At 47.6% G+C, this 15,147-nt stretch overlaps 7 protein-coding genes across 7 annotated transcripts; 1 reads left to right on the forward strand and 6 right to left on the reverse strand.

Annotated features, from left to right (window-relative positions):
• Nucleotides 1-79: 79 nt before the first annotated feature.
• Nucleotides 80-1,402, reverse strand: GL50803_0011381 (uncharacterized protein; the record flags this gene model as incomplete). The annotated part of the gene is made up of 1 exon (XM_001706970.1): nt 80-1,402. One exon carries the CDS (start codon nt 1,400-1,402, stop codon nt 80-82), a length of 1,323 nt encoding a protein of 440 aa, XP_001707022.1.
• Nucleotides 1,403-1,574: 172 nt separating this feature from the next.
• GL50803_0011380 (uncharacterized protein) lies at nt 1,575-3,056 on the reverse strand (the record flags this gene model as incomplete). The annotated part of the gene is made up of 1 exon (XM_001706967.1): nt 1,575-3,056. One exon carries the CDS (start codon nt 3,054-3,056, stop codon nt 1,575-1,577), a length of 1,482 nt encoding a protein of 493 aa, XP_001707019.1.
• Nucleotides 3,057-3,233: 177 nt separating this feature from the next.
• On the reverse strand, nt 3,234-4,052 carry GL50803_0024453 (uncharacterized protein; the record flags this gene model as incomplete). The annotated part of the gene is made up of 1 exon (XM_001706965.1): nt 3,234-4,052. The coding sequence occupies one exon, from the start codon at nt 4,050-4,052 to the stop codon at nt 3,234-3,236; it is 819 nt and encodes a 272-aa protein (XP_001707017.1).
• Nucleotides 4,053-4,118: 66 nt separating this feature from the next.
• On the reverse strand, nt 4,119-4,826 carry GL50803_0024452 (uncharacterized protein; the record flags this gene model as incomplete). Its single annotated transcript, XM_001706964.1, has 1 exon — nt 4,119-4,826. One exon carries the CDS (start codon nt 4,824-4,826, stop codon nt 4,119-4,121), a length of 708 nt encoding a protein of 235 aa, XP_001707016.1.
• A 181-nt stretch (nt 4,827-5,007) lies between these two features.
• On the reverse strand, nt 5,008-5,427 carry GL50803_0024451 (Fibroblast growth factor family protein; the record flags this gene model as incomplete). The annotated part of the gene is made up of 1 exon (XM_001706961.1): nt 5,008-5,427. One exon carries the CDS (start codon nt 5,425-5,427, stop codon nt 5,008-5,010), a length of 420 nt encoding a protein of 139 aa, XP_001707013.1.
• A 76-nt stretch (nt 5,428-5,503) lies between these two features.
• On the reverse strand, nt 5,504-6,607 carry GL50803_001643 (uncharacterized protein; the record flags this gene model as incomplete). The annotated part of the gene is made up of 1 exon (XM_001706960.1): nt 5,504-6,607. The coding sequence occupies one exon, from the start codon at nt 6,605-6,607 to the stop codon at nt 5,504-5,506; it is 1,104 nt and encodes a 367-aa protein (XP_001707012.1).
• A 36-nt stretch (nt 6,608-6,643) lies between these two features.
• On the forward strand, nt 6,644-15,142 carry GL50803_0093275 (Translational activator GCN1; the record flags this gene model as incomplete). The annotated part of the gene is made up of 1 exon (XM_001706959.1): nt 6,644-15,142. One exon carries the CDS (start codon nt 6,644-6,646, stop codon nt 15,140-15,142), a length of 8,499 nt encoding a protein of 2,832 aa, XP_001707011.1.
• Between the last annotated feature and the right edge of the window lie 5 nt (nt 15,143-15,147).

Below are 15,147 nucleotides of genomic sequence, written 5' to 3' on the forward strand. Positions count from 1 at the left end.
TTAGCTTGCGCCACGAAGTCGTGAAGTCACAAAGTCGTGAAGTCACAGACTGCAGGCCAACTGCAGACACGGAGCCGTGTCAGGGCTGTTTGGGATTAGCTTGGTTTGTGGGGGGAAGTGGCCGAGAGTCCTTCAGCAACGGCTCTACACACGTGTGATAAAAGTCTGCGTAGTCCGGCATCTGGGCCAGCACCTTAAGCGGCGGCAACTGGGTCTTTGCACATGCCTGCTGAAAGTCTATTACAAAGTCCAGAAATTGGGAAGTTACGCTACTGCGAACCGTTACGTATCCCAGTGACCGGGGAACAGCGAAGTCATTGAAATTGGAAATAAATTTGATGTGGTCGTTGTCCTGGATTGTAGAGTTTTTTAACTTGTACAGGTTGTTCTTGTTGTTCTGCATTAGCACGTCATCGTACAATCTAAAGTCACCGCGCAGCCATTCACCCATGTAGCGCCCAGTTTCTGTCGTGCTGCGGGTGTGCGTGCGTTTCTTGGACATGGCCTCCAGGTAATATTTGTGCTCTACCGAGTCCTTTTCAATTCCCAGATTCTGAGCTTGGGTCTTGGTAAACCTCACCACAGCTAATCGCAGTCGCGAGGGATTGCTTGAATTCCGTGCTTGTGGGTCCAGCTCCCCGCACGGAATCCTCGTGCAGAAATCAGTAGACCCGGGGACAATGAGTCGGCTAAGATCATTGGACTTCGACTGTTTTAGGCTCAGCTGTTCTAAATAGTACTTCTGCAAGGCCTGGTGCAGAGAGTCATCGTCAACGATCCATTTGATCTGCGTCATGATACTCTTATGCGTGGTCTCTTGCTCAGGCTTAGCCAGCCGCGACAGAACGATATTATTTATAGGTGCTTTGTATTGCTCTATCTCAGAGAGGAGACAAACCCTGAAAAACTGGGTCTTTAAATAGCCAGCTTGTGTCTTGTAGCGCAGTACGTTGCGAAAGTCGGTATAGGATAGCAAATCCTTGCTGCTAAACTCTATGTTGTGGTCGATGTCGAGACGGAACAGCTCTTTGTCTGTGGTCTGCTCCTTAACCAAGGTGAAGACCTGCATGTGTGCGAGGATTTTCCCGTCAGCATCCGGTAGCATGGACGCAAGGGTGGGGGGTGAAGAAACAGAGACAGCAGGGTCTTGTGTGAGCTGGAGAGACGGAGGCATGATGGCGTAGTGGACGATGAAGTTATTATCGTGTTGATTGAAGGAGTTGAAGTGGTAAGACCCTTCAGTCGGGTACGGATTATGGGCGTCATCACACTCGCCTTTGTACTCCTTGTAATCCTCAGCGTGCGCCGCAGTTACAGCGCCTCCTTGGATCATGTCCATACAGAGAGACGAATCCTCAAAAGCATGACCGTCGAGTGTACCAGAGGAATGCTGGTAGGTCATTCGGGCGTTTTACTGCTCCACAAAACTAAAAAACGCAAAAATGTATAAAATGTTGTAAGGAAAATTATATACCCCATTAAAAAATTTACAACGGGTAAACATTTTAACATCAATAATCAGTAATGCAATCTGGCAAAAGGAAATACAGTTTGCGTAAAATCGGCAAGGAGCATCAATCGGACGACGAGGTATCCGAGTCAATGGGCCCGAGAATCTTCTTATTGATAAAGAACGCTCCTGCAGGCTTAATGTCCGAGGTAGGCTTGGAAGCGTCCGCTGCAGTCGTGGGGGTTGCCGGCGCCGGTGGCTTTGAGGGAGACACAACCGCTGGAGGTGGCGGTGGTGGTGGCGACGTCGTCTTGAGCTGTGGCGGCGACGTTGCAGAAGATGCCGCTGCTGGTGCACTCGCTGCCTCTGACGCCGGCTTCAGTGATGCCGATGTCTGGTCCTCAACCTGAGTGCTCGGAGTAGTGTCTGGTTTGCTTACACTCCCCGAGGTTGATGCCTCGTGAGCCGATTCCTTGTGTTTGTCCTTTCCCTTGCCTTTGCCCTTAAACAGAGCAGCAAACTTGCCTATGCCCTGTTTGCTCCTGCTCACGCCTGCAGTGCCACACATGTTGCCGGTGATGAGATTAACCAAGACGTATCTGAGGGTCTGGTCCCACTTATAGCCTTGAACAGCGACGGGAACCTGCAGAACAACAACGCTTCCTGCTTCGGAGGTAAACATGTGGTGCTCGGGTATAGACGCGTTAATGTCTACGTTGCTGATGGAGAGATCCAGGCCGGTGAGACCGGGATACTTCTTGGTTATGGAATCGACCACCTCTGCTTCTGTGGCTCCTATTACAGCCCCTGCTGATTCAATGAGAGAGGCCGTCAGATCCATAACTGCGTCATCGGTAAACGCGTCTTTCAAAGCACTCGAAGTAATCTGCTGGGAGTCTTTAACTTCGATCTTCTTGGGAATGCTGGTTCCCGTGGAGCATCGCAGGAAGCCTGCAAGAGGAGCCAGCTGTTCTACCGCGGTATCAGAGATGTCACTAATAGAGCTTTTGAACACGTCTGCCCTTGTCTGCGAGGAGCCAAGAAGAATGGCGTTTCCAGCAGAGGTAGCGACCTTCTCGAGGCGCATTGTTTCAATTGATAGAGCCGTCTGATTTGCTTTATAAAAGTGGGCCGTAATGGATATAGTTAGCCTGGCAGTAATTGTGACGCTTGCATACGAGAGAAAGCCGCGCAGAATGGTGGGATCAAACCACTTGGCCTTGTTGATCGACGAGAAGCCGACGGGCCCCTGTACCACAGTCTTTGCCCAAATCCTCCAGTAGTTAGTACGGGCATTATCATCTGTCCAGCTTATCTGAGGTTCAGCAACAATAACCTTGGCCGAAACAGGGTCTTTCGAGAGATCAGAGATGAGCTTCGAGACCTGATGGTAGATGGACCGGCGTGTGGAGCTGCAAATACATGCATAGGAGAGACGCCTAAGAAGGATGGTTCGCACAACCGCGTCACGTTCCTCCGGGGTTGCATGCTCGGAAACGGGGAGCTTGCGAGACGAGTGGTAGGTGCTGTCAATAAGGTTGTCATCCTCACACCCGACAGGAACGCCAAGAGTCTTGTATGCGTGCACTGGAAGTGAGTCACTCATAGATTATAGGGTTTTTTGCAGTTTTTTCAAATGTCCAAACCACAGAGCTATGTCCGCATGCTCTTCGCCCTCCTTTCTCCCTCACGGCAGCCTTAGCCCTTGATTCGCACAGCTGTTGCCTGCACTCCCTTAATTTACTGGTTCCGCCCCTCTGTGTGCCCCAGAGCGTGACAGAGATCAGTTTAGAATGACCCAAGTAACATTACAAAGAGTAAATACCCTGCTATCGTCCTCTGTCGTGACAATAGTATTTTTCTCCACCACAATCCATACCGTATTAGACGAATAGTACGCCTTTTTGAATGACGATCCAATTGCACCGCTCCAATACTTGGTCATCTCCTTCATCAGAGGCTTAGTTATCTCGACTGTCTCGCCGCCGTATGGCTTTATTTTGTAAGTCGATATGCGGGAGGTGCCGCCCAGATCTTTGCTTGCAAAGGAGAACGACGACATCAGACTGCTGGCCACTGACAGGCAGCTAGAGTCCTCTAGCATGCTGCTACTACAAAGCGAAGAAGTACCGTTTGAAGCGCTCTCAAGAAAATCTATGAATTTGCTTTTGGAGGTATCAATCTGCAGTATAACGCGATAAATAAGAGAAGGGGCAAAGCTAGTCACATATTTGACGTAATTAGACACATATACATGCCCAACGACAAGGATATCGTGGGGCAGCCGGGTCCTACACGGACTCTCTATGGGGCTAGAGGCGTTTGTGGGACCAACTCGATACATGAACGACACCATAGCGTCCTTGGGGGACTCCAACTTGTTTATCGCTATAGAATCAATTCCAAGAGAATCCAAGTCTAGATGTGTTTCGGACGGCATATGTTTGTCGGAGAGACAGCAGTTGCAGTCTGGAAAGGATAGTAGTATAGCCGGTTTGGACTTCTTTAAAGAATTTCTGCCCTTCAGAATCTTTATCAAGTTATGAGTCGAAAAGATATGGTCAACGACTCCCTGAATGGACGCTCTCACCTTGGCGGACATAGATTCGCAGCCAAAATTTTTAGTTTAAGATTTTCCCTGCTAAGCCCTATTACGGCTTCCTTTCGTTTAATTCAGGGGACTATCGGGAGAGAGACCGTGCCGCAGAATAGCAATATTGGTCATAAGCGTTTGCAGCTGAGCATTGAGCTCGGCTAACTCTGCTTCAAGGAAGTCGCGCTTGGAGACCGCGGCGTCCATTTCCCTTTGCAGCTCTAGAAGATTATTGTAAGCCTGCTGTCCAGGGTCATTTGCGCTCGAAGCTATAAATTTGATGATTTGAGCACTTTCCTGTTCCCTGCGCTTTTGGACCTTTTGAAGTTCTTCGTAGAAGAACCGGGCTTGGCTTTCCATTTGATCGGCTTTTGTGTTCTGCGCAGCCAGAATTGCCTCTGCTTCAGCCCGAGATTCGTTTGCGACTGTCTCTGCTTCTGTGATCTGCTTCTGTAGATTTTCTTTTATCATTTTTGCTTCCCTGCTTAGACCTTGCCGCTGTAGTTTATATTCTGCTGTCTTCTTGGCGGTGGTTGCGATAGCATCATCAACAGATGCCTCCAAATCTTCTATGGCAGATAATTTTGCCGCATACTCTTCTCGTAGAGCAGCAGAGCGGGCGCTGAACTCGTCTCTTATCGCCTGAAACCGCTCCTGCTGTAGTTTTTTGAGCTCAGCTTCGAATCGTGCCGTCTCGGCGCTCTTCCAAAGATTGAACTCCCAAGCAATGGCCACATCTCTCTCGTCCTGATAGTCTATAAGGCCTTCGGGGGCTGATTGCATGGGCTACCACGGGTCCAGAGGTGCTCAAGTAGAACTAAGACAAATTTTGGATTTTGGCGTCTGAGTGTTGCGAGTGGGATTTACTGCGCTCGTTAGCTGCTACAAGACTTTGTTGCGCTGAGATTAGAGTAGATTACTGTCTGGAGAGTAATGTTGAGCTGGTAGTCGCTGGAGATGAGCTTTAGTAGTTGGTCGGCCATGACTCGACCCGCTCGACAATGAATCTACCGTCACGTCCGCTTGTTACATTTGTACATGGAGGAACGACACCAGTCCTCGTGGCTCCCAAGTGCCAATCCAAACACTCCACCGGACTGAGGGAGATGTTGAAGCGGGAGTCGTGTTTGACAACGAAGTGCGAAGCCTGGCCACTATTGCCATCCGTATGTACTTCTCCGTTTGGGTCCACACGCAGCCAATATTTAGTGCTTTCTGCGGAGTTGAGCTTAATGTGGTTGGCATCTATGCGATGAACTATAAAAACTGCGTCAGGTCCCTTTCCACCGGTTGCATTGACCTCTCCTGTCCTCATTATTCTTAGATATTTGCCTGTGTTGCAAGAACGTAGGCGGATCAGCGCTCTGTTAGCCAACTCTATCATTATTTTTTCCCTGCTTCGTCACTAACCCTCGCTCCGCATCAGGCAAACGTTGCTTGTGCTAATCTTAGAAATAAAGTTATGCTTCCTTTTGAAAGCCCTTTATTTGCCTAATGAGAAGCCGAACGCACTTGGAGAGGGCATGGCTTTCGAGGTCCTTCAAGCCATATGAAATTTCGGCCGAATATACTATGAACCCGCCGATTAGAGACAATAATCTATCGTTGTAGGTGCCTTCCTTGACTGCTGTATGAAGGCAATCAATATGAACTACCATTATAGCACTAGGTGTGAAGGGTTGTATCTCCTGAGGTGGATCTAAAGCTGCATCTGGGTGGGCCATTGCATACAGCTGCTCGATTAACTTTGTGAGCTGGTGTTTCCGGTTAGTATCTATAAAGGAGTACCTCGCCAGAAAGAGCACGTATAAGAGTGCAAAGCTCTCAATGCACTTGGCATCATGCACTATCCCCGCTTTAAAGTAGAAGTCCCAGCAACGCGTTGCTTCTCTGACGTCTCCACCAAGAATGCCAGCAATAATACTAACTCTTGCAGCACACGTGGCCTCCTTTCCTTCTACACCTTGTACGCGATAGTCATACCGTATGGCATATATCCGCGCCTGAAACAAAAGGTAGTTAGGGTCGTACGGCGGGTCTAGGAGTTCAGGAGTTGGATCCGGCCGTGGCACAATGTTAGACTCAAAGAACTCTCTGCTGAAGACGTCTAGAGCTTTAGCTAGGGTGTCCGGCGTTCTCACTTCACTGGCTAAAGGTATATCAGCAGAACGTGTCATCCTCTTATCTATCTGAGTGGACTTGCCAATCACTGTGGAAGCTGAGATGAACTCTTGCTTTTCCTGGTTATACTTTTTGACAGAGTTACTTAGCTCAGTGCTCAACCGCTGGTCCTTGGCAGCTTGCTCTGCAGCCTTACTTGCTTGGATGTCTGTGTAATTAGCGCGGAACTCTGCGAGGCTTTTCTTATCTTTTACGAGGCAGTTATACAAATCAGTGATCCACTTGTCGTGATCCTTTTGCTTAAGGATTCCAAGTATCTTTGGGTATTCAAACTTGCAGGTGGACTGGAGCCTCCTTAGGATTTTCAACCGTCCAGAGACCCGTGCAGCATCAGCCAATCCGATGTTCTGACGAGCACTCTTTTCAAAAGTATCGAAGTCCATAGACGCAGCCCTCGAGTTAGACTGACCAAATTAAAAATGTCCGGCCGCCACTCTTCGGAGCAGGAGATTGAAAAGTTAACGAAGCAGGCCGAAGAGACTTTAGTCTTAGACCACCTGCCAGCGATCGCTAAGTATGGGTCGACCGAACAGATCCTTCGCCTCTGGCCGATAATGCTTACAGATGCGCGGCGGCTCACTGGCCGCTACATTCGTTCTTACGAGTACGTTCTCCGTTATGCGCTTAAGCACGTCGATGACTCTCTGCCCGCCGAGGTTGAGCGCCTCCTGGGCTGCTTGACTTCTCTAATGCAGAGACAACCAACAGCGTTTTTGACATTTCTCGTTGAGTCGCTGAGTCATTGGCACACTTACGTGATAGCTAGTGTCAAATTGCGGGACTATCTCCTGTCTCTTCTCTTTGACGCATATCTGGAAGACAAGCCAAGAGTGGATAGCACTAAGCTGCGAGCTGCGATACTAAACTGCAGGGATAGTAGCTTTACGATCTGCCGGATCATTTCGGGAGATTTGTCTATGCAGAAAAAGACATCTTTAACTATTCGTAACATTGATTCATTGTTAAGCCTTTTAACGCAGTCCCGAGATAGCCATATATCTAACGAATATGACCTCCTTATTAATAAGCTTGGCGAAGTGCTTAATGCAAAAGCGTCGACTCGCTTGCAGGGCACGCTACTGTTTCTTTTAAATACGACGCAAAATCCTGCAACTACCTTGGCCAATCTGGCTGACACATTTAAGCTATACTTAGGTGAAGACGTCTTTTTACACTTACTAAGAATTTATGGATCCTCAGTTGCTGTAACTGAGCCGTTCGTAGATGAGATACCCATAGATTCTGACTACTTTGATCAAAAACTGGCTGTGATAGAGGCAAGCTATCTTAAGTCACCATTAGTAACACTTGATACTATCTTTACGGTGCTTCACGAATATTGCAGACAGGCCTCCACAGATACATTGCTTGCTAGCTTTTCCCTTTTCTGGAGTAGATTGTACAAACTATTGTTGCATACTGATACCATTCACTCTACCTACACCCCAGTTGTGGGCCTTTTGCTCACGTGCCTTGCGTCTATTTTCGCATCGTCTCTTCACAGGGAGGAAAGAATACGAACTTGGGAGGAGATTCTTTATCAAGGACTTATTGCACGTGCATTTAACGACGTTGATCATCTAGCTCTTCTGAATGCCTCCTTTCGCGCCATTGGGCCACTGCCGGCAGATCATGGGAAGCTTTGGCTATGCTTGGCTTACATGCACTTCTCGGTTCGCACTAACTTGATTCGGGGATACTCTTGGTCTGCACCCACTAGAGTATCTATATCCAGCTTCGATTCATGTTCACAGCTCCTTTATAAGCTCATTTGCAGTGTAGATCTTCAGGTATTCTTCAGGCAGACACGCCATCTTCTCACACACTCTTCGATTTCATGTCTTGTTACTAGTCTGTGCCAGTCTATGCGGTTAGATCCTAGCATTGCTGAGCTTCTAAGCCTCACTGATAAGGACAGGTCGATTTTGTGTGCATCATCTCAAACTGTATCTGATCTCCACTCTCCACGTCTTCAGCCGCCCGAGATGCCTAAGCTAGATCCGGATGATCTAAAGGGGGAGCAACAGTACAAACAGAGTCTTGCCAAGTACAACGAAGTGCGAGCTCAGGTTCTCGCATTTGAAGATACCCGGCGGAAGCATATCCTTGGTCTTCTGGACTCTCTGGAGCAGCGTATTTGGACATATGTGACAGCGTGGGCGTCATTCCCATCACAATTTGTCGCCTCCACACTTAAGCAGGCTACTGCGCTTGCGCTAGAGCTTGCTTCTGCCGTTGACGGGCTCTCTTCATCCAGTGCATCGGCACTTGTCAAGATACTCGTGGCCTTACTGAACTATGGGCTCTCTCTTTGTATTGAGAAAGCTCTCAATAAGTGCTCTTCAGATACTCATGAAGATACCGGACCCGGGGGTAAGTTCAGGTACTCTTTCATCCCGTGTTATATACATAACCCGGCGTTTCTTATTATGGCCATTATACTCTTGATAAAGAGGACAGGTGAGCAGTCCAATCGGCAGCTTTATGACCACTTTCTTTCAATACTATCTTCGAACGATGTACAGGCCCGCATCAGACAACAGAACCGTCTCTACATGCAAATTGCGTTCACAAACTGCTTGGCAAATAATGTGCTTGTCGGTGGAGAATCTTTCCAATCGTTGGCCTACCTATCAAATGTCGCTTGTTACACGCTTTCTTCTCAATCTACGGTGGGGCATGGTTCATACTTTATGCTTCAAGCTGCTATGCCGTTATTCCACGCATTTCTTGATGTCGAAGACAAGACCGTTGTTACACTAAGCGCAAAACAGTTAATCTTTGAATATATGAATGCCGTATTGGTCGTCACTCCTGAAGCCGTTCAACAATCGATGCCTAGGCAGTTCTATCGGGACTTTCTAGAGCAGCTCCTGAAGCTTCTGGACTATGGGGAGTCATCTAGATTGGGACGCACGATTCTAAAGATCTTCTGTGAAAACATACCATTTAGCTGCGTAGACTCATCTATAATTCAGCCTCTACTGAAGAATATGTCCCATCCAACTCAGAGATCGAACAGACACATGGCTATCGACGGGCTAATGGCCTTAAAGTTCACTACTCAAGATCTTCAGCACAGGCCATCTTTGATTAACACCCCAGAGCTTTGCTGTCAGTTCTTTATTGCTAGAACAGAGTTCCCCTTGGACAATTTTGACCGATTCATTGCCTCCCATCTCCACACGCCCCTACTTGTGGAGCAGCCAGTAGGGCTTCTCAGAGCGTTTTTAACATATGTTCTAACGACTAACTGCTCACTATATGTCTTAGGTCTTTTCCCAAAAACCCTGGAGAACCTTCTTGGGCGGCTTTTACAATATGAGCAGCGTACCATTTATCTTGCTTATATCATCCTTATTAACAAGCTTGTGTGCTCCTATACAACTGTTGAGGACTCGCCTGTGGACGTTGGGACTCCCGCTGCGTTTTTGCGACGTCAGCTGTGGACAGCCATCTCTATTGTCACTCAGCTATTGACGGCCAATAACATCACTGTTTTTCAGTGCCAGCAAGCAGTTACCGTTCTAGGCGCCCCAGAGCTTCTTCTAGCAGGGTCTCTTTCAATGCTCCCGTCACACTCGTTTCCAATAGCATGTAATATAACGCTCAATGAGCATTCTTCGGAGAAGCACAGAAGGATCCAGAAACTGAGGGAAGAGTGCTTATTTGTACGCTGTAATACTTCGGCTCCAGAAGACCTTAAGGTTAACCCGCATCTTGTTGTGGTGCCGAACTATTTCAGTGAGGACATAGTACTGGATACTTTACGGGCAAGTCCTTATATTTTTGTCCATCAGGATCCCGCAGAGCTGTCGTGTTTAGAACTGCTTGTTAGGTTTGCCTTGGTCGTGGGCTTTTTGGACTTCGACGAGAGCTGTCGGCGCAGCTGTGTAGACGCTATTTCGTCCATTTTCATGTCTTACGGAGTCAAATATAAAAACCAAATTTGCTTCATCAAAAGCTCGACAAGGAATGATTACATGGCCTCTGTAGTAATCCCCGAGTCTGCCATTTATCTCGCACAGTCTGCTGTAGATTATGGAACACTCTTATTGAAGCATGGCAATTTCTACAAGTATTTACTGCACCAGGAGTCCCTCATCCACTATCTGGATATAAATGGGATCTCCTCGATCATCACTGTCCTGACAGATGTATGCTCCTGGCTTCCATGCTCTCACTCCTTCCGAGATCAATTCTTTGACTTCCTCACGGAAGCATTGAAGCTTCAGGACAATACAGACAGCCGTGTTCTTTACCATGCTATTGTGAGGAATGTCTCTCGTGCGTTTCCTCCAGATGCTCCAGAAGCCCTGGAATATGCCATCAAGGTGCTGATACCTCGCTTTGGGGATACATGCATTAAGCATCTTGACACGTATCCAGGGGCTCCTTTCGCTCTGGCCGGTATCTCTGCATATTATGGCCTGGAGTGCTTAATTGGGGATCAGGGGGTAATTTCAACATACCTCCTCCCTCTCTTTGGGCCAGCAGATCATATCAGTACTCTTGGAAAGGCTAGCACCACTGAGGTGCGCCAAATACTAGTTGCGTTGGCTCTCCTGGAAGGACTCTACATCGGATTTGGACAGCTATTTGAGCCTTGCTTGGTCCTTGTTTTGCCATACATATTGAAGCTCTCTGGATCGCCTAACAAAACTATTGCTCAGAGGCTTGATGAAATACATGAAAAGCTTCTCGGCAACTTGTCTCCCTTTGGCATGCAGTATATCCTGTCAACTCTTCTAAAGGCGCTAGATGCATCATCCGATTGGAACGAACGTTACGGTGCCCTCACGCTCATGTATTGCATCTGCACATTCAATAGTGCCGTCATCTCGCATTCCCTACTTAAGAGCATTATCTTCAGCATGCTTCCTCGCGTGATTCCCGTTGTTCTAGACATCATCGTGTCTGAAGTTAATGCTAAGGTCAAAGAAGCTGCGCAGAAAACCATGGACATCATTACCCTATCAGTGCAATCACCAGACATACGCCCATATGTTTCGCGGATACTAGCTGCATTCACAGACCCGTCGCTACTTCGAGACATTCTCTGCGACGTGTCAGACATAAAGTTTAAGACCAAGCTTGACGGCGCATCTTTGACTCTGCTAGTTCCTCTTTGCAGAAAGGCTATAACGATGCCCACGGCAACTATATACAGCATTGGGAGAAACAGGATGGACGGTGTACATACAAAGGTGCTTGCTTGCGAATGTTTGGCTCTTTGCTGCAAGATTAGCAACACTATGGATCTCAAGGAGCACGCAGCCTTGATTAAACAGTCTCTGAAGTCTACCTTGATAGAGACAAGGCCTGAGATACGCTCTGCTGGTGCAAAATCGCTTGCCATTCTTGCGACTGCCATTCCAGCTGACGCTAACGGCATTGTTAATGAGCTCTGGTCGAGCATCTTCCTTAAGAGTAAGGTCCCGTACGCGGAAGCACACGGATTAGCAGAGGCTATTAGCACAGTTCTGGTTGATCTAGATCGGGCTGACGAACTTTACCAGCACCTACGTTTATTCTACTACTTCCGTTGCAATTGGACGTTTGGGAAGCAATCGCTGGAGATCTCCGACACCATGGCAGATCATCTTTGTCGGCAGTATCAATCTGCTAACGCCGTTACCTTCCTTTTAATATTGCAATATATGACCAAGCGCATTGTGGAGCGTAAGGACCTTGACCAAGAAGCGGAATTTATCAAGCTTTTCTTCAGAGAGGCGTTCTCGATGATCTTTATATCGGCTATGGATAACGTTCAGGATGCAAGTTATTTCCTTGATGTGCGTTCTCAAATTGCTCGTATCTTGGCAACGTCCTTCCTCGGTACAGACAACTCTCAAATAGAATCTATTCTGCAGACGATAAAGATCTTTGCCTTTTCTGAGGATCATTCAACAAGGGCGCTTTGTGCATCTCTTACGGCAGATATTATCAGCGACTTGGGGTCAGAGACTATGTCCACTATCCTAGAGTCCCAGCCAGATGACAAGAGCAAGAAGGCTAAGGCTCTACTCAATGAAGCTTACTATTCTCTGGGAGAAAGAAGTGAGAAAACAAAGATCTTCATTCCAGACAATGCTGTTAAGCATGCCATTACACGTCTTGGGAAGAGCAACTTCGAACTGCTTATGTCCATCATCTTTGTGCTGCGACTAGATCCTGTCTCAGAGGTGCGAACTCAGGCGATGACCACGTGGAAGGCCATCGTCCAAAAGCCTCTGGAGATGACACGGGAGTGTATGCCCAATATCAACAAGCTTCTTTTCGAAATGAGCAACTGTATTGACCCCACAGAGGTAGTCGAGCCAGACGTATTCAGCTATCCGCTAATCGTAGACCTAACTATTCAGGACCTTGTCCGCATGTCTAAGACCTATGCCTCTGAGTACTTCTACCCTATGCTTGTAGCTATCGTTCTGGACGCTGATATGAGCTCTAGCGATATGGACACCGACGTGTCTTCTGCCCTTTACATACTCTCTGTTCTTTTGAAGCATCTGCCGCCTCCTGCCGACACTGTTAGTGAGCAGCTGATTGGTAAGGTGTCCCTCTGTCTATCTAGCTCCAATGTGCTGATTTCGTACAGCGCTGCTAATCTCTTTTCGTCATTCGGTGCTGGTGGCGAAGCTTCTATAGATGTTACGTCTATAGTCGTCGACCCGCTACTTACCGACGTTCTTGAGTCTAGTAGCTCTGCTGACAAATCCATTGTCACTTTGGTGTCTCTTTGTCACAAGAAGAGGGCCACCATGGTGACTGTGATAGATAGACTGTTGACTATACTTGAGGAGGACTTGCTGGGAACTTGTGAAAAGAACCAGAGAGTCGCACGATTTATGGAAGAGTGCTTGACAGGTCTCCCGAGACCGTTCTACTCTGCCGTAAAGGATATCTTCCAGAGAGTGTCTAGATCCCTTTCATCACTAAGCGAAGAAGCTCTCTCAGATACCGATCTCCTCGTCAACTTTAAGACACATCCAGTCGGTTGCATCCTGAAGGCAATCGTTCTATGTATTGGAGATGATAAAGACTCGTTACTGATGCTCGAACGGTATTGCAGAGATAACTTTGAGTCTCCGTTCTTTGGTCAGCTTGTTTGTGCGTTTTATGTACTCCAGCTTCTCCTGGATCCGTCTAGCTCCGATGATCTGTACGTAAGCATCATCAATGATTCTGATTATATCAAGGCTATTCTGCGTGCAGTGTGCTTAGCTATGAGCCGTAGGGGTTTAGCAGGAAGCATACTGGCTACGATGAATGTGCTGCACAGCCTAACTAAGTCTGCTGGGGCGAGCAACTACGATTTTCTAACAGCATTTGCATATGGTCTGTATATGGGGCTGCGCTCAGCATTGGCGTTGAACTCAGGCCATCTCGTGGTGGCCACCCAGGTAGATCTCTCTCCCCTTTTGGATATCCTGATGTCTCTACTGTCAAACAAGCTGACGACAAACGAGTCTGTTCAGAATGCTGTATTTACTAGCAGTCTCTTTCTCTTGCACACTGCTGGGAGCGTGCCCCATGGGCAAAAATCAAGCCCTGGAGTTGCGACGGTGATCATTGATGAGGTGCCTATTTTCGTCAACACAGAAGAGGCAACAAAGCCTTTGAAGCCCTATGTTACACGCCTTGTTGGGCGAACTTTGAATATACTGAATGACCAGCTTCCTCTGGACATTAGATCAAAACTTCTTGACATGCTGAGCACCATTCTTGCTCTATCGCCAGCCAATTGCAGGATCTTTGAAGGATCTATTCGCATAACTATTATGACTAAGAAAGGACTCACCTCCGCAGCCAAAGATGTTCGCACAGCGGCTGCAAGAGTAATTAGAACGTTAACTAAGATAACCACAAAACCAGAGCAGTTAGCATATATTCTACTGTCCCTGGCTGTATCGTACAGCTCTGCGACGCACCAAGTTGCAATCTCTTCTGAGAGCGTGGACATTAATGTCTCTGTACTATCGTGTCTTGCAGATCTTTTGCAGACTGTGACTCTTAACCAGTCAGCACCTTTGAGCAAGATTGCTACCTTGCCATTGACGCAATCAATTCTGGACTCAATTATATCTTACATATATCGCTGTTACGTTTTTGATGCTATTCCTGCCTATAAGGGCCCTGCAGCTGAATGTGTCGCTTCGGCCGTTCTGCAGCTTCCAGCTGACAAAGCAATAGAGTGTATTATGAACTATGTCTTTGAAAAGAGTCCAGATAATCTGATAACTGCCGAACAAAATCGCATAGCCCTTAAGCTCATAACAGCAACTCCGGTGAAGCTTTCAGCAGAGACAGCCCAACCGTCTGGAATAGAACTTCTGCTGCTAGCCCATGAGGCATACAATAGGCTTAATGGAATCAGTGAGCTAATCGACTGTTGGCTCAAGCAGCGCATAGACAAGGCATCAGAGTCGCACGACCACCTTGTTCTTCTGGAGTTATACGCTGAGGTGTTCCATGTGGCAGGATCGTTTGTTTCTACCGCTGGCACCTCTTCGCCTCTGTGCGCTAAGATCACTGAGCTTATTGCTCCTAGTATTAACTGTCTTGAGACTGTTCTTAGAGTGCTCGTCAACCCAGCCCAAAAGGGAACCACCGATCACAAATTGGCGACTATTGCTATCCTCAGCCGTTGCGTCTCCAGTGGCGAGCTTTCGGAGGCTCACCTCAAGCTTCTAGCAATATACATTGCCGTAGAGCTGAAGATTCTTCTTTGTGACAAGAGTCAGCCGGTAATGACAGCGGCAGAGGAGCTATTTGTGTCCCTATTCCGCTTGCAGTATGGTATGGACTTTGCAATGTCGATATTTACTCAGCTAAAAGAATCGAACGAGGGCTTCGCCAAGGAGCTCCAGGCTTACTCCGAGATGCTCAGGAAGAGGCTCAGAGCGCACAGCTAGTAAAC

This window comes from Giardia intestinalis, chromosome 2 (genome assembly GCF_000002435.2).
Source record: "Giardia intestinalis strain WB C6 chromosome 2, whole genome shotgun sequence".
Lineage (NCBI taxonomy): Eukaryota > Fornicata > Diplomonadida > Hexamitidae > Giardia > Giardia duodenalis.